Raw genomic sequence first — 19,147 nt, forward strand, 5'->3', positions numbered from 1 at the left:
AGCTTCTTTCTGTCTTCTCTCATATTTTGACTTGAACCACCTTTATTTACCCCTTTTCTTGTCTTTAGGTCTTCCTCTAAACATCCCCCTGAAATGTATTATTTTTTATCTTGTTATCAGTTACAAACTTCTGGTTTAACCTCTTCAAGGTTTTGCTTGAGTAGTTCCTTCAACAGCTCATCAGTCAGTGACTTAAGAGTTCTAGTCTCTTGTTAATTTGTTATTTATTAGGGTTTGTGTGTCTGCAAGTTCAATTTATTGGTTCTTTTTTTTTTTAAACTCTCATTTCTCTTCCTTGCTTGTCTATAATTGCCATTAACTAGTTATGTTTACAGTGCAAATGTCTTTAAACATTAAATCAGAATTCTGTGTGTTCATGTAGTGGCCCTCCAAAATCAGGGTGTATATATGTGTATGTATAGGTAGATAGAGAATTCTATACATATTGTACACAGGCTGTACTCTTTACTGACAGTTTCATAGCTAGTGAGGATTATAACTGTTTAAGAATGTCACTCTTGAAGAAGTATTGTTATATAACATAGGTCATTTTTTTTTTTTTAAGGAAACTCTCTCATAGTAACTCACAATTTCAGTTAAACTGAGTGACGAGTGTAATAAGTGATGTACACACCGTTACTTAATAGGATAAACTATTATGAATTTAATTTCTTTTATCTGGGATAATTTTATGATGAATTCAGAGGGCCTATTTGAATTGTGCAACAAATGCATTTTAGTAGGTCTCAACATAACCACTTCTTGTTGTATAATCAAACAATTATGTGGTGGCACCAGCCTCTCCAGTGAGAAAATAAGTTGAATTGAATAGTTACAGCTCTTCTATTTCAAGCAGAGGCAGGTTGTAAAGAAAGTGGTGATGCTATTGAGTGTTTTGGAAGGATTCATAAATGAAAGAAACAGGAAGCTGTTTTCCAATTGACATAGGTTGGATGAGATAGGCAATACTAAGCTCATATTCAGAACTGAAGAACTGCTTACACGGTTCTTTTTAGTTAATGTTATATGCCTTTATTTGTTGAGGGGCATCGCTACATAATTATTCTTTATGTGACTGGAATAGATGCTAGACTGCATGCTGAAAAGGGAGAAAGTGAAGAGATGTGAGAGAAGAGATTACAAAACAGTGAAGACCAGAGCAATTGAATGTTTCCTATTGAAGAGAAAAAAATGATGTCCTGGATGTCTGATGGTGCCTTTTATGTCATTCCCCATCCCCTGTCCTCTAGTGAATTGCAGTAATGAGTTCAGTTTTCCTTTTTTAAACTTTTAGAGAAATCCAATCTTCTCCTTTAAGCACAGAATGCAGTACAGTAAACTAGGCTTAGTTAGAAACATTTTCTTTAGTCTTAATATCTGAAAGATTAAATATTCTATACATACTTACAGTCAAAGCTTAGTGCTTAAAAGATATAACAATCATGTTTCTTCTAGGTTGCTCAAAAATTGTTAAAAATATATATTATTTTCTCTTTTATGTGTATAAAGATTGCAAACAAAATTGGGAGTGTTGGAACTGAAAATATTATTTTTTCCATCTATGTTTCATTGACATGCATGCGGATTTCCATACCAGTAAATGAGCAGCTACCCTCTAATAAAGGGGAGTACAAAAATCTGTGGGATAGACTCAGATTGTTTGCAGTTGTTCAAAGTTCACTGAAAATAAATGATGCCGAACACAACGTATTGAATAGTATACAGAATAGTGTCTTTATTGTTCTGTAGTGGAAAAAGTTAAATCTACATGTACTTAAATATCAAATACAGAAGATGCTCAATTTATTTTGGAATTGAGAGAAACTAAATCACTGCCATGAAAGAGATGGAAAAAACAATTGCTTTATCAGTTTAGTCTGTCTACATTTTCTTTGAATGCCAAGGCATAAGGAGATTGTCTTGCAACATTTGCAAGATTATTTAGTTGTCTAGGAAGGTGACTGTGAGTGCTTACCACAGCAGAAGGAAGCAAAGATCTATATCCATGCAAACTGTATTCATGGTATATTTAAAATATTTTTAGTTACATTCATGTAAGTAGTGAGAAGGTCTGATAAAAGTGGTATTAAAACTTGTGCTTCATCTCTAGCACAGTAATATAATTTAAGCAGATAAAAGCAGGTTTAGTGTTGTAGGCTTCAGAGCAATACCTAATGAGCATGTTTATGTAAGACTTGTAAACTGTAGGCATGTTAAAAATCATGTAGTTTAAAGTGTGATGTGAGGAACAAACCCTCAATTTCATAGAAAGATAACTGACAGATAAAAAATAAAAATAAATGGATCAGTAAAATAGTATTTTCTTTCTAACTTTTATTTGGGAAAAAACAAATTATTAATGCGAACAAAAAGCCCCCCCCCAAAAAACAGCTAATCAATTCAGAAATAAACTTCTACTTTCACAGTTCTGATTTTTTTTTTCCATTTTTTTCTAAAATCTGGATCTAGGCATTGTATTCTTAAAATATAGTAATTTGGTGAATCTACTGTTTTACTCCATCCTGTTCTCCTCTTGCATCCCTCAAATCAAAGTAAACCAAAAGTCTAACTAACAAACTCTTAGCAGGTACTGTGTTATATTTTAATGATAATTTTTAAGACAGGGACTTTTTATATTCTTTGTCTTGATTTCTATTAAAATGGAGCTTTCCTATCCCCAAATACAGTAAAGGGGCATACTCTAAGGTAGCGGAGATATCAAATACTCTGGATCTGTACTTTACCTGGCACTGTCTATTTCATTTTGTGATAAATTAAATGCCTTGTCTCTACTGTCATCCTGTTTTAGATGGCTCACTCAAAATGCATGCAAAAAGCCAATTTTCTCTCTTCCCCCATCTTCATTTTAAGTAAGGATTCTGCTTATAATTAACATAACACAAGCTAAGTGTATCTCTTCTTCCCTCCTCAAATTGTATTTGAACATTATCCAGCTGCCAAATTCATTAGAATTGTCGCTGTAGACCAGGTGGGATCACAACTAGAGTAGGTGATTGTGTTTTGATTTATATTCATTTCTCCAAATAGCAAATGTGTCTAAAATACTAATTAGGCAAAACAATTTTAAAATAATTGAGAGCAAGATTTTAGCTAGCGAAGATTTTTGCCTTTTTTTTTTTTCTTGTCTGTAAATGAGTCTGCTTTTCCTCAGCTTGTTGAAAACAATATTATTTCAAATTACTTATTTTTCTTTCTTTCTCTCATTATGTTTAGTTAGATTTTGTGCTTTATCTAATTCTGTCAGGTATCCTGGTATATTTATGTGTAAGGTGTGCCTTTAGGAAAATGATAGAAGTAAAACTTGGCAAAAATAGTACAATACTCTTGATGCTTTTTCATTTGGTTGGTTCATTTTAATACTGTGATATCTGAGCATTTAACCCAAATTTTAAGTTGTTCAGTCTTGGAGAATACTTTGGCACAAAAGTTGGAGGTTAGATTTAATCCTGTTTTTAATTAATGACTTGCTTCCTTGAACACAGCAGTGAGAAATGATGTTAGCTACAAGATTCTGGGGCCAGAAGACTTCCTTGGAATCTCTCTTCAGGCTTTTTGAGGTTCTGTTTTAAAGACCAAATTTTTGGACCAAATGTGAGCCTTTGCTTTGGTTCTTCTGTGTAGGCACCACAGTGAGTGGGAACTCTTTCGCCTTTGCACCTATAGATTTTGTCTTTTTTGTACTTGTTGGTAACAATCCTGTTTTGGCAATAAAGGCTTGTAAATGTTGTAGAATAACTCTAATCTTCTTAACTAAGCCATATTTTCTTCATTCTTCCCTCTTCAATTCTGTATTATACAACTCAAGTGATGTTCATATTTAATATGCTTTAAAATGATGTAAGTAGGGTTCAAAGTGTAAATACTGTTCTACAGCTCACAACAATGAATGATATTCTGGTTGCCTGCTGCACTGTCTTCTCCAGTGCAGTCTTCAGAACCGTTCACAGAGCAGCTCCTGAACTCTACAGAGTTCATTCTTTTTTGTATGTATATGTGTTTTTTTCTCTTTTCTTTCTCTAGTTATTCTTAAAGTGGATTATAAACTACTGTAGTTCTGAAACTGCTTTTTGCCTGCAGTCAGTACAGCAGAAGTAGGATAACTGTCTGGGGAGTGATTCAGATGCCCAAATTTGTGCTTCGCTATGTTTTAGACTGCTTGTCCTCCAGCTGTCTCTCCAGAATAGTGTGGGTCATCTGTCAGTTTTGTTCCATATCCTGTGTTCCAACCTCATGCAGGTACCTTGGATGTCCCTTTGCATCTGAAATGGCGCATTACAGCTATATTTGGATGCTGAGACAATGGCCCTTTCTGCCACCCAGGGTTTAAATCTAGTGTAGACTTCAAACTGTGTTTTACAGAAAGCAGTGATGACCATAGTAAACTATGCAACGAATACTTATTAGTTATCGTATTAAAAGGATAGATAGGACTTAAAAATTGCTTGTATAGTCACAGTATCCAATAAGACACATGAGGAATCTTTGGCCTGGCAGGTATCAGTCAGGTATCAGAGGGAATCTCCTACTGCTTACTATAAAAGATCTTTGGTGTTGGGTAATCCTCTTCAGACTCACTGCTTTTTTTGGCTTTACAGTTTTGCACCTTTCCTCTTGAATTCTTGAGCAATCCTTATCTCAAAAACTTGTGCGTAACTTCTCACTTTTTACCTTTCCTGGCTGTATTCTTAAAACTTTTTTGCTACTTTCTCTCAGCTATGTGATTTCTGTAACAGTTTAATCTATTCTCAGTTTGGGACATAGTTTATCCTCCAGTCATGGGAATGGGAGAGGGAAAAAGTGTAGGGGAAAGTTAGAAAGCACTCTATTTACCATATGCAAAAGAGAGGATTCTCCAAATTGCTGGTAAGTGGCTAAAGTGATCTCTCCTGCAACTTTTGGGGACTTAGCCAAATATAGTCAATATTCTTCCAGCTGCATTCATGCAGTAGCAATGACATCCAGTGGCAGGCCATGTTTATCACAAATGTATTTTTCCTGGAGAGATGTCTTAGATATGTAGCTTAAACTATGGCCATGTATTCTACATATTCTACGTATGTATTCTACCAATCTTCTTTCACTAAGTACAGGAAAGCTCTGTGTTCATAGTTCCTATAGTGTGCATTAGCACTGGAGTTGGATTTGACTGGCAAAGATCCCTTCTTAATGACTAACAGTTTTAAGAAAGCACCATTTGTGATGCAGTTGTGAGATTTGTATTTTTTTTTTTTTTCAAAGCTCATATATTTATTTTGCTTATAGAATGGCCTTTTAAAAGGCTGCTTCTGTATGCCATTAACACTACTTCTAATAGACTGGACTTTTTGAAGGTGACTATAAAAGCACCAAACTACTTTATAAAAACATAAATGCTCATATGCTTTTGAAAATCTTGTTTTCTTTGCATTTTCCTCCTTTTGGTTAGCATTGTAGATGCTGGCAAGAAGGCACTTTCAATTGCATATTTGGGAATGTAGTGTTAATAAATTCCTTTCCTTGAGGGGAATAAGTAGTAGAAGCATCAACAGAAGGCATTGGAATTAAATGCAGCATATTTAAAATGTTTAAAATAATAGTGCTCTGTAATGTTCCAGCCATGAACATATGAGTATATGAGTCTAGCCTTGTTATAAATAATTTATTTTTAATTAGCGTTCTTCTAGAAGCTTGATTGTTTTACTGCACTGTACTGATATGACAATAGGCTTTAAATACACAGATGTTCTGAAGCTTAGAAGATCAGGTGTGAATGTATAAATTTCCTTGATGGATCCAGTTTCCTATAGTAACTTGCGGTGCAAGCTTTACATGAAGCTTCTGAAATGTGTGTTAGGGTAATAAATTAAAACAAGAAGAAGAGGCACACTGAAAAATTGCAAGCAATTGTTCTAAATTTTGTCAAGTAGTCAATCTTAAAATATAGAGGTTACTGCCTGTAGCCAATTGAATTCATTATTCTTTTAAATAGACACAGTAGCTTTCCTGAAGTTAATTACAGAATTTCAGTAAAGTCCTGGAATTAGGATAGTTTCAAGATGCTGCAGAGAATTGCTGCTCATCAGTCTAAATGTCATAATGATCTTGCATTTAGTAATCCACACTTAAATTGACATCTTTCACAGGATTTCTTATGTGATTACTTCACCAAATTGCACGAGCAGTTTAACAGGTACAATGAATCTGTTGTGAATAGGACCTTTTTGCTGGGAGGAAAAAGGGTGATGGCTATACAGATCGGAGATTAAAGAAAGGTGTTATGGAAAATATCATACATGAAGCAGAGAACATAGACTTTATCCTAGTAGTGATGTATCCAAAGAATATCCAAGTTGGAGAAAAATTAGACGTTACATCTCATTGCAAGGCAAAAGAATAGGAACATTAAGAACATTGTCAGTTTGTCTGTTTATTTTTTTAATTCTAATGTATGTTTTTTGTAACATACAGATAGTTGAACTCTGATTTTGGTAAGATCACTGAAAAGAAACAAAATGGATAATAACGAGACAAAATAATTAAGAACCATAGAAAGTAGAAAACAATCAACTATTAAAATATTGTATTTGAAACAACAGTTTTCCAAAAGTCAAGTGCGTATGTAAGGCAAAAGTGTATATGTGTTACCACTTAGGTAATGCCTCCATATTAAGGTATAGAGCATCTGATCTGGAATTAGATGCACAGACAATCAGCGTTCAATACTTAGAGTCAAGTTCACATATTCTTAGTACTTCTTTTCCTCATTTTATTTGTTCTCAAGTGAAATTAACTGATAAGGACATAGCACTGGATCATCAGGGTCAGTAACAGTGACTTTGGGAGAATCTCTAAGAAGTACAAGATTACCTCAATATCTCTTAATTATTACCTAGACTAAAGGTTAGAGCCTTTGACTGTTTACCTTGTACATGTTTAGTCATCTTAATTTAACTTCAGAACTAAGGTAAAGCATCATAATCTCTATCCATACAAATTCTATAAGTTAAAAGTAATTAGTTACAAACTTTTATAATTCATCTGCTGAGCACCAGAACAGACCTCAGTGAATACACTGTGTTCTCAGTACATGGTAGCTCTGAAGAAAAAAGGGTAGAGGAGGGAGCTCATTTAAATGACAGCCCAAATATAAAATGACATCTGAAAAGTGCATCCCTCAGATTTTTTTATGGATTTTAGAAAAAATAAATCAGGTGCTGTTATTCATGCTGTCAGCACTTTCGATGTAATGATACGGATCAAATCTGTAGCATGTTTGAACTTTTCATTTACCTTACAGCATAAGTCATTTTTCAAAGAAGTATTTTGGAATTGGCATCTGTTACAAGTTTATTTTCAAAATCATTTAGTTTATGTTTAGAAAATGTGGAGTGTGGATAAGCTCTCTTTTTAAAGTTTCAAAGAAATTTGGTTCTTGAAAGTGATTTTTCATATATTTCAACAACTTCATAATTGTAATGGAAAGTGTCCACAAATCTGTCATCTAGCACCACATAGCTGAATTTCTTCTCCTCCTGTACTGTTATTCTTAGGAATTGAATGAATACCCTGCCCGCATGCCCTTGTGTTCCTATTACAGGTGGGCGTTCTGAGTTCTGGAGTCAGGATAGATTCAGTTCTTCCCTTGTTTTGCGGAAGAGAAGATGCTCTGATCTAGGTATGAATTCAAATTTAAAATTTAAAAAGTGTGAGAGCGTTATATGGATGCATTCTAGTTAATGTGAGATTCTGTACTAAGAGATCCTCACTGAATAACACTTCTTTGCAGCAACAGATGAAGTAGAAATTTTAGACAAGCGCTATTTAGGAATATTTTCAGAATTACTACTTTTATTTCAATGAAAGATAGACCTTTCTGAAAAATCGTTTCCCCTAAGTAATTGAGTATGTATCAAGTCAAGGTCAGGGTGGACCAGGTTCTGGGGAACCTCTGAACTAACTATAGATGTCCCTGTTCATTGCAAGGGAGTTGTACTAGATGGCCTTTAAGGGTCTCTTCCAAATCAAATGATTCTATGATTCTGCAAGTCTAATAAGTGCATGTTGCTATTGTATCATTTAGAGTGACATGAATGAAAGTTTCTTCTTCTTGCTTAACAGCGAATATATGGGAGTCAGGACTGATGCTTTCAGAACTGGCATTATCTGTTATGGGACTCTGGAAGTCTGGCTAAAACTAAATTGCAATCTCTGCATCTTCAAGGGTTTTTTTTCTGTTCTTATTCTTTACTCGTAAAGGAGAGGGGCGAGACTTTTAGTGGAATAAGATACTTTCAACTAAAGCAAAATGAGGAAAGCAACTCTGGTGATTTCATTTTTACTTAGAGTAATCAATATTTTATACACCTTTCACTTAGTCTTAGAATATCAAGTTACAGCTTCAGACTCTCTGTACAACAACAATTAATTCAGAGTTATGAAAAATAGCTTTATCATAATTAATTTTGATGAACATAATGCAATGTTAATGATTCTTAACTAATAGTCTTTGCGTGTTGTTTTGTTTCTTTTCCTTTTGAATTTTTATAACCATCTTTTCTGCAGCAACAGTTGGATTATTAGTTATCAGAGTATGCCAAGGTAACGTCTCCTATTTTTACGTTGGCCAGAGACATCAGAGGCTGAAGTTGGTGGGAAGGTTCAACTTCTGTCACCATACCACCACCATTTTGTTTCATTTTGTTGCTGTGTGACAGGTGGCAGCAGAGGGGCAGTTTGACAGATTAGCGCCTGACATGAAAGTACATGTGAAGCAAAGGTTTGTAATTAAGTTCCTCCATGTGGAAAAAATGGCACCCACTGACACTTCAACATTCAACAACACTTGCTGAATGCTTCCAGGCGCCAGACAGTGGATGTGAGCACAGTGAGATGGTGGGTGGTGTGTTTCAGCAATGGCAACTGGAACAGTGGGTCACTTCCTCTAGAGCAGGTTTTTACTAGTGTGGCATGCAGGCTTGTGTTCGTTGCTAGGGCAAATGCGTAGCTAGTGATGGTGACCATGTCTTGGGCCTCTCGTGGCAAGAAAGACATTGAGGCCCTGGAAAGAGTTCAGAGAAGGGCAGCGAAGCTGGTGAGGGGTCTGGAGCACAAGTCTTATGAGGTGTGGCTGAAGGAGCTGGGATTGTTCAGTCTGGAGAAGAGGAGGCTCAGGGGTACCTCTACAACTGCCTGAAGGGAGGTTGTGGTGAGGTGGGAGTTGGCTTCTATTCTCATGTGACTAGCAACAAGACTAGAGGGAATGGCCTCAAGGTGCAGCAGGGAAGAGTCAAGATGGATGTTAGGAAATACTTCTCCAAGAGATTGGTCTGGTGCTGGTATGGGTTGCCCAGGTAGGTGGTGGAGTCACTGTCCCTGGAGGTGTTCAAGAAGCATTTAGATGTACTGAGGGACATGGTTGAGTAAGAAATACTGGTGATGGGTGGACAGTTGGATTGGATGATGCTAGAGGTCTTTTCCAGCCTTAGTGGTTCTATAATTCTATGATATATTAACCAGTGCTGCTCTTATTGAAAGAATAAATATTAAATTATTTATATATAAAATATGAAAATATAAATTAATATACAGTTATTATTAAAAAGTGTAACTTCTTTTAAAGAATTTCTTTTTTTTTCTTTTTAGTATTAAAAATGAATGTATTTATTATGCCTGTAGAGAGGGTGAGATAGAATTGTGCAATTTGGCATACAATTGATTTATCGGTGTTTAACTTCATATGTTTCTTGTTAGAAAATTATATGATCTAGTTCATGAAAGGACTACAGATCTTTCCTGAACAAATGCTTCCAAACTTAAAAATAATCCTTCTTTCACCTTCTCGTGATATTTTATAATATTACTTAAATATTTTAATGACAGTTTTCTGAAGACTTATTGAAAATCAGAAATACTTTTGAACTTTTCCTTTGTAAGTCAAGGGATGAAACAACAACTGAACAAAGATGTCTGCAGACAAAAAGGTTTTAAAAAAATCTATTGTTTGTGTACGGCTACAGGAAGCTTTTAGTCTTTCTGTGACTCATTTGAAGTAGTCTTTTAGTGTTATAATATTGTTGATTTTCTTATGTTGAAAAATCCGGAACTCCTGTGGCTAAAATTAAAATCTGCCTGGAACATAGATGTGCTATTCATGTGATCTTACACATTCAAGATTCCTGCATTTCTTCAAAAGAGATTCTGAAGAATTGAGGGGCTCAACTGCCTTCTTTGTTTTACTTTCTAGCATCATAACCTCCCATGCTGTTCAGTTTAATGGAATAGTGTTCTATAAAACCATATAAAACATTTTTCCTATCAATCCTTTTCAGTGATCTAAATCTTTTTTTGTAAAAATGCTCTTAAAAGCTGAGCATTTGATACTCAAATACCTGACCAGAAGAAGACTAAGTTAGTATATTAACTTGTCCCCTTTGTGGTATTTTGGCACCTCACTTTAACAAGATTAAGAATAACTGGTCTTCCTTTAAATCTTTGCTTTAAGTCTATAAGGGCTGTGTGCATTCTTTTTCAGTATAGAGCTCTCTGTTCCACTATTGAGTCCTAAGATCTTGCAGTGTTAGTCAGGAGTTTCTTACTGAGGCTGAAAGGAAAGCTGGCTGTGAAACCTTTAGACTAAGCTATCTAATTCACAGTTGAGAAGGTTTTGGTTGTCATACTAGACCAAAAGGAAAGATAAAACTCAGAGTTGTGATATTACTTGTGTTATTTAGTGTAATGCTTTTTTAATTTGAAATAGCATTAAAAAGATAAAGCTATTTTGCACAGTAAAGATCAAAGGTTATAAGTCTTGTAGCATTGTCAACATCTGTGATGTATCTCAGAATATAAATTGTATGCTTTCACTGTTATGAATTCCATGCAGGTAGCAAAGTGAGCATAATCTAATCAAGTGAAACAGAAAGGTCATGATATGGATCCATTTCTCTTTAAAACAAACAAACAGAACCTCGCAATGCAGGGAGCATTGTGAGTGATAAATGTGATAAATGATGGTAAGTAGTAAGTGGGTATTGTGGTTTCACTGATTCTATCACAAGTGATGGGGCTTCACAACCTGCTCCTTTTTTCCCTCTTCCAGAGGGGAAGAAGTATGATGTGATCGAGATAAGGAAGGATAACTAATTTACTACAAATGATAAGAGAATGTAAGACAGTATGACATGAAAAGGAGTTACAGGTAATAAATTAAATAAATGGGGGAGAGAAGTTTCGATCATGTTGCTCGCTGCACTACTATAAGTGGAAGGGAACTTTCTTCTCCATCGCTGTGCTCTCCTACCTCTTTTACCCAGAATCAGAAAACGTGGAGAATACTGGAGACTTCTGGGAACTGTAGTCTGTCTCTTCTTAGTGTATCTTCCTCCCACAGAGCGGAAACTCACATAAGAACAGCCAGTGCTGACAGAAGACAGGAAGTGCAAATAGATGAGATTGCTATGAGTAGGCTGAGGAAATTGCAGCTCTCCGGCACCATGTTCCAGCACTAAAGATCTTGTCACGTGATATGATGTTATGGAATACTGCTAAAACCAAGACAGCGGGGAAGGAAAAAACAGTGGGGCTGTAATTAAGATATGTATATTGTCTCCCATTTATTTCCATGGAAACTACTGCAGATACAAAGAACATAATAGCACTTTTTGATAGAGCAGATTCTCAGCCACAAAACATTGCTTTTCAACATGGTTGCTACTATTAGCTATGCATTTTCAGCAGCGATGAACAAGAACCTGCATGCCGTGCTCATAAAAAATCTGCATGGCTGAATGGAATGTGACTTGTCCTTCATGTTGCCATTGCTTCTGCTGAAATGCATATCCCACCACCTCAGTATGCTCTTATCACTGGTCTCCAGAAATATCAATAAACATTTTTAGCCACCATGGAAGAATGCCAGTAGCTGCTATTTTTTCTGCAGGGAGAAAATCAGTGACACACCTTTGCTTCATCTGCATTTCCATGTCAGACGCCATTCTGTCAGACTGCCCCTCTGCTGCCATCTGCTACACAACAACAAAATGTAATGGAATACTGATGGGAAGGTTCAACCACCACTGATATACCATCAGCATCCACCTCTGACGCCCTGGGCCAACATAATAATATAGGAGGTATTACTTTTGGAGCAGCCCTCGTGTTTTCTAACTGTGAAAAAACCTTGGGGGCTAGATCTAGAGCTAATATTTATTTTAAATTCAGAGCTTTCATGGGAAGAAAAGGTATTTCTTCTCTTCATCAGTGATATGATTGAAGATGTGGGTAGATCCTATTTAATGATTCAAGCTCTCTATTAAGTAACTCTTGAGCCATTAGCATTGGGAAGATGGGGGAGTTGCAAGGTTATCCTTATAATCCTCCCCAAGAAAATATAACAATGATGTATGCAATGTGAGTAGCATCTTTTCAAGATGTATTGTTGTTGGAAGTGTTAGTTTCAAGCTTCACCCATGTCTGAGATTGTGATGGACAGAAGTAAAAACTTTCCAACTTATCCATGTAACCTCTTAAGTTCTCCCTTGGCCCTCAGCTCACTTTCACAGTAGAATAGCTTGAACTGCTTGACCAAAGGGATTGTGGCAACACTGATTGTCTATTCAGTTGATAGTCTATACTGGAAATATTTTTTAAATAAAAAAGATTAATTTCTTCATATTCATTTAATGATATTTAAAATACTGTCATGCTAAAGAGCAGCCCAAGAAATCTGCAAGAATGTTCCAGTCATTTTGAAGACTAATATCAGCTAAATTCTCTTGTAGATGGAATTTAGTTTGAATGTAGAAACTTCATACCAGTCTGTCCTCAGAACTTTTGTCAATTGTCTTCTCTTTATTTTAAAATAATCTTAAAAACTCAGTGCGTGTTGAACTGTAAAATTTTAGTGTTCTGTAATTTCTCACCTCTCTATTTGTCTGTGCACTAAGATTAATGAGTAATTTTTATAGTAAGAAGAAGAATTTTCCTTAAAAGTTATTTTGTATCTGAATGTTAGTTTTGAAATGTAACTGAACTCAATATTGCTGAGATGTAATGGCTTATTTCACTGTTTAAAAGGCTGTTTAAAAGGCAGCCATAACAGTGCATTCTCAGAAATCCCATCTTTGGAAATAGTACCCTATGCTTTGCCTCTGTGGTTGTTACTGGGGGAGGAAGAGTCAACTCATTGCTTCTGGGGCCTGATACAGAGGAAATGACATGTCACTGCTGCCCCCTTCTGCTCTCGGATTACTGTGTCCTCCAGGAGGATAGCACTTTAGTTTTGTTTTAGTATTGGCTTTTATTTTGGTTTCTGGTTTCCACACAGTTAACTTCCAAGGTATATTGCCTTGGAATTCCAGAGTAAACCGTTATTTGCACTCTTTATTAGCAAAGGAGGAAAAAAAGTAAATAATGAGAATGACTTACACAAAATTTCACAGGTTTTCTGCTGACATAGTTGTTTAAATTCCTTATCACCTTGTGAAACCAGGCCGTCTAAGCAGTTGTGTGCTCATTTCACTAAAAAGGCGGATTTCTCGGTTGGAAGACATAAGTTATTTTTCATGGGGGAGGACAAAAACCAAGATTTCCTTGCAAAGACCACCTTTGTTTTGAATGATATCTGAGTGAGTTTTCAACTGCTTAAATTTCTTATGTTGTAAATCATTTTGTTAAATGCTAATACAGCTTTTTTTTTTTTCTCTCACTCTCTTAATTCTTGCAAGGAATGAAAGAATGTTCTCAATTTTATGGCATGCAGAAGTGTGAGAAACTGTTAGGATGTAATTTAATGCACAGCTTTTGCCCAGAAAAAATTACATTCTTAATGAATGCTATCCTGTTTGCATATCCGTTAAATTATGGGATCTATTCCTTTTAGAAATGTTACTGAATTATTGCTTATATTGTGGATGTGTTTCATTTAAGCTATGATTTTGCAATTCCACAATTTTTTGTTACTACTGTCAACTTCTATTTCCAGTGCTGCTGCTCCCATAAGCAAATTGAATTGGATGAACAAATGAATCTCTGTATAATTTGTTATTTGCTTGTTTCTTTGAAACTGTTATTCTGGCTCTTGTTTTGGAGCTGTCACCCTATAGGGTGACAATTACACTCTAGAATTGCACCCTTTCTTCAAACTTTTTTTTTCCCTTCCAAGTTTATATGAGAAACAGATTTCATCTGTTCATTTTCTTGTTTATTTATTCACGATCTTCTCTCCCATGTGCAATCAGATGGCTGGAAAACACCTCCTGCTCCTACACAGGTTTTTAAAGTCATTGATTTGTTAACTAATGTTTTGATTCAGCAAATCCATCTTGTTTACTCTTCTCTGTAGTCACTTTTTAATGTAAAAGTAATTACAAATTATTTTCATACTTCCTTTCCATCTTTCTCAAAAGATCAATCTTCAGTGGCTGCAACGAGTGAAAAATTGCATGTTACCCATCTTGGGAATTCTGTGTATGTTTTACAAATCCTATTCATTGTTGTAAGTGCTAGAAGGTTATAAAGTCAAGCAGTCTGTAATGAGGAAAACCAGTTTCTAAGACTTGTTGGTGCTTATGACAATTAATCTACTCTTTGTACATGTATTATCTTAATCAGGAGAGATTATTTTTATCACTATACAGTTACTGTTGATGTGACTCACAGTGCTCAGCTTACATATTTGATGCTGGCCAGGAAAAGGTTCAGCAAGCATTGGCAAAATGCTGCATTTTGAAGGGACAAGTTTGCCAATTCACGAGACTGTTGCTATCTTTCTAGTCTTTTCACCATCACAGCATTATCTTTTTTTATTGTCCATTCATTGTAACTCATTTCACCTAAAAAATAAGAAATATCTAAGAAGTTCTACAGACAAGATGTTGAGATCTTCTTACTATAATGTTATCTTGTAAATTAAATAATTCTGAGGAAAAAAGTTATCAAGTAATACATGCTCAAAAAGGTATTAAATGATTGAATTGAGGCAACACATTGATTTGCATTTCCTACCTTTGGAATTTCTGATTTAGCAATATTTCTGTTTTTATATACACAAATATTTACATGCAATGTATGCAAAGAAAATGAGAAATGAGAGTTTGTTATTGAATGAGATCAGGATTTTACCAGGTTCATAATGCATCTAGGATGCCCCCTGTATTTTATGATTTAAAGCAGCCTTCACATGAGGAGGGTTCTGGGAGGAATTGAAGGTGGAAATGTTTCTTTTGTCAAAACAGAGTTTGTCCCTTTTGTTGCAATAGCCTCATGAGTGTGCTGCCTCTTTTATCTGATAAATAAAATATAGGAAAGATCAAGGATTTTATTCACTGTCTAATTCCATCTATGTAGATAGATAAATTACTATAGCGATGCTAACAAATGCACCTTGAGTTAGGTGTACCCCTTCCATCTCACCTTGCCAGGGGCTGATTGAGTGAGGTGCCCTGCTTGCTTCTGTGTAGCTTGCTCTTTTGCCTGAGCTCAGACTTGGTAGTGGATAGGATTGTAGTTATGCTTTATTGGCAAATGTTCTACGCATAGGCAAAAAATACTTCATGGGAATGGTTGAGGTGGATGAGCTGTCCCAAACCTTAGCTTGCAGGAGATACGCTTGTTGCAGCCTGTACTGAGGGTATCAGAGTACAGGAGCACAATGATAGGAGTGGTTTTGAAATTACTGAGGTCAGTGTGCTAGGAGTAGGAAGACTTTTGGAAACTGTTCTATCTTTGTTATAAATTTTTTTCACAGATGCCTCTGTGCTTGCTTACTTGGGAACTTCTTTTATATTTTCAATTTTCTGTCCTTGCTTTGTTTGTGTATTTATTACATCTCATTCCTATTGTTCTGAATTGCAAATAATACCTCTTCAATTTCCATTAGTTTGTGCTTTAAGCAATTTCTATAACACAATATGTGATATGGTGCAAGTAACTTACTGATGATAAGTGATTTATATGTATAATTGGGGTAGGGAGGAAAAAAATTACAACAGAAGTTTTTGAACTTCTATTGGGCCTAGAAATTGCTGGAAATCCATAACATCTTGGGAGTAAATCTTAACTAAAATTTCCTTTTCATTTTTATAAGATCTATTTCCACAGAGTATAACTATTTTAAGAGATGCAAACCATACATACAGTAACACATTCTGTATTAAAATGTGTTAAAACATTAACCTACAAAGATATGTATATGTAGATAGATAGTAACTTCCATCCAGTAGCTTAAAATTCTGTGCAGTAAGAGACACAGATTCAAGGAATGGGGAAAAAGTCATTAAAAAAGTAATATGTCCAATATGAGTAGTGTACATAGTATATTCAAGTAGATGCATTGTGCAAGGAGCTGTAGTTCCTTCCAAGGTTTCTAAAGTTTTCCACTCATGTTATTTCAGCTGGGAAGTTTTGAGATTCCTATTGTCTAATCTGAGAATGTGGATTGAAGATTATGGTTTTGATGGCTTCCGATTTGATGGTGTTACATCTATGCTGTATCACAATCATGGGATTGGTAAGTAATTTAATCAGTTCTGATGTAAGCAGTCCTGTTGCAGCTCTGTTGTGAAACTTGTGATACAAAAATTAACTGAATACTCAAAGACTAATCCAGATTTGCCAATATCTTTTTTTCTGTGCTAAGAAGACAGATTTGAAATTTTGAATAACAATTTACATACTACAAAATATATTTTTAAAACGCATCTTTTTAAACTTGCTATTTTAATAGGCAAAGAATTCAGTGGGGATTACAATGAATATTTTGGCCTAGATGTGGATGAAGATGCTTTGTGTTATCTGATGCTGGCCAACCACATGATTAACTTCTTGCATCCGGAATGCATAACAATAGCAGAGGTAAAATCAGAATTTTCCATACTCAATGAAATTAGTATTGATCAGTTTGTGTTTGGATGTGATTTCCTGGTAATTATCAAGTCATCGTTCAGGGACTCAAGAAGTGACATGAGCTGACAAATATTAATTAGAGGACAGACTGCACCTTGTGAGGGGGGGAGGGGAAACAACTGGAAAACACATACTGGGAATTTTCTCTACATTAATGGGTCATTAACTAATGTGAGGATTTCTTTTTTTTTTCTTTTCCTGTCATTTTCTTGAACTTGTAATGAGGTTTGTTTTTATTAGTTCGTTAGTCTTTCATGATTGCTATTTGTCACTAGCAATTCATGGTACTAAAGATTAACAGCCCTTGTCCTGATTTGCATATTTTGCATTATATTGGCATAATTGACAATTACCTTTCATAATAAATGTGATAAATTTACAAATACTGAATGTGTATGATAATTTATATTTAGCGTTAAATTCCTTTAGGTTTCCAAGGGAGTAAGTAAGCTATATTTAAGCCATTTGAGTTCTCTTGAGAATTCATCTGTTGTTATATTTAAATAATTCTTTTTATTAAAAAAAACCAAACCCTTATGGAACGATTGTTAATGAAACTCTTGTATTAGACAAACAAAATATAAACAAAATCATGGTACTTATGTAAGTTTACATTATAGAGTAAAAGATTAATGGAAGGCTATCAAAGCCAGATCTAGTAAGCAATTCATAACAAAAGGTCTCATCGCTCTGTGAGTAAGTGAGAAGGCTTACAGGAAGCTGTAAGTTATAAGCATTCCTACCAATAAAATTTTGAGTTCAATCTGCTTTATTTCCAGGCTTAAGAACTCTTTATTATGAGTTGCCTCATCTATTTTTCTTGCTTGTGTTGAAAACTGCTTCTGTTTCAAAAAAAATCAGTCTTCAGCCTTTGGGAGTCACTGTACGAAATACAAATTTGATCCATATGGATCAAGATGAAACTGTTGGCATAAATGAAAATTACAGAAGACAACAAAGAGTTTTTGTTTGTCTACAATGATGATAGAATGAATGCAATGGAAGTAAAATATGGTTTTGCATAACCATAATTAATCATAATATATATTTTAATTACTTTTCTCACAATTTTACAGATTTTTGGTATTCTGTGTATTCAGTCTCTTAGTAGCTTCTAAATGTTTAGGTATTTCTGTCTGTATGTTTGTTTTTCATTTTGTCTTTTCAATAAAACTGTGATTAAGGCTTTGTATAATCAGAAGAAAAAAAAGTTAAGAAAAACTATATCAGGCCTGAAGATTTATATAGACAGACTCGACTGCAGTGATTTCATTCTTTACATACAGCTCATGTCAAACAAGTGTGAGCAAGTGCTTAGGCTTTGACTGCTTACATTTGAAGGAAAATATGCTGAACAATCTAATATTGTCTCTATTTCTTCAGTGTTCAGGCAAACTATAGATATAGATGGGTATAAATATTAAATTTCAAATTTTACTTCCCCAAAATCTGACTTTGGAAACTGCAAATAAAGTCAATGGGAGGTATTTAAATCTCAAACTCCCACCTTGATCTGGTAGGTGCCACAGAGAAATGTGTGTTTCAAGTCTGATGTCTTGGAGGGCATTAGTCATTTTTTTGTCCTTTGACTGATTTAGAAGAACTGTTTAAGTTAGTTTTCTAGTTTTCAAACATTTGGAAAGAAATTCCACTTTACTAAACTTGGAGATTTACAACATATGGAATCTCTAGATTTATTTACTAAGACATGAAGATATCTACATGAAGAGATTGAATATTGTAGAAAATACTGTTCTAGTATAGAAATTCTTTTGACAGCCTGTCTTATTTTTAAAGTGTGCTTTCCTACTTTCGTAAACTTAATTCTTTTATTAATTTTCTTCAATAAATTGAAAGAGTGAAGTTTTATGTGAAAATCATAAGTACATAAGTATTGAAAAATACTTCAAAAGAAAACATAAATTTATGTATGTTGGAAGGTAACTAGGATAATCTAGCCTTGCCTCTTGCTCAAAAATGGTTTCACAATTTGAATGCTCAGAGGTTTTTTTTTAGTTGGTCTTGAAAACCTCCAAGGACGTGTCTCCCACTGCCTCTCTGGGCAGTCTGCTTATTTAACCTCCCAGTGATTTACATTTCTCCTAATATCCATTTAGAACCATCTCTGTATTGATTTAGCACCTGTGTCACTCATTCTCCTGCTGTCTAACTCATTACAAAGACTGTCTTCTAAGTAACCCCGCAGGCACCGACTGCTGTTTGGTGCCCTGCAGTCACTTCTTCC

The 19,147-nt window shown here is 35.0% G+C and overlaps 1 protein-coding gene across 3 annotated transcripts in view; it reads left to right on the top strand.

Moving 5' to 3' along the window:
* Nucleotides 1–19,147, top strand: part of GBE1 (1,4-alpha-glucan branching enzyme 1) — a 157,840-nt gene that overhangs the window by 65,257 nt on the left and 73,436 nt on the right. For all 3 annotated transcript variants that reach the window (XM_090121009.1, XM_090121012.1, XM_090121017.1), the window contains 2 exons: nt 16,392–16,507; nt 16,724–16,851. In XM_090121009.1, coding sequence (XP_089977135.1) covers nt 16,392–16,507; nt 16,724–16,851 — 244 coding nt within the window. The remainder of the gene's footprint in view (nt 1–16,391; nt 16,508–16,723; nt 16,852–19,147) is intronic.

This window comes from Phasianus colchicus, chromosome 1 (assembly GCF_987193195.1).
Source record: "Phasianus colchicus chromosome 1, bPhaCol1.hap1.1, whole genome shotgun sequence".
In the NCBI taxonomy this organism is placed as follows: Eukaryota; Metazoa; Chordata; class Aves; order Galliformes; family Phasianidae; genus Phasianus; species Phasianus colchicus.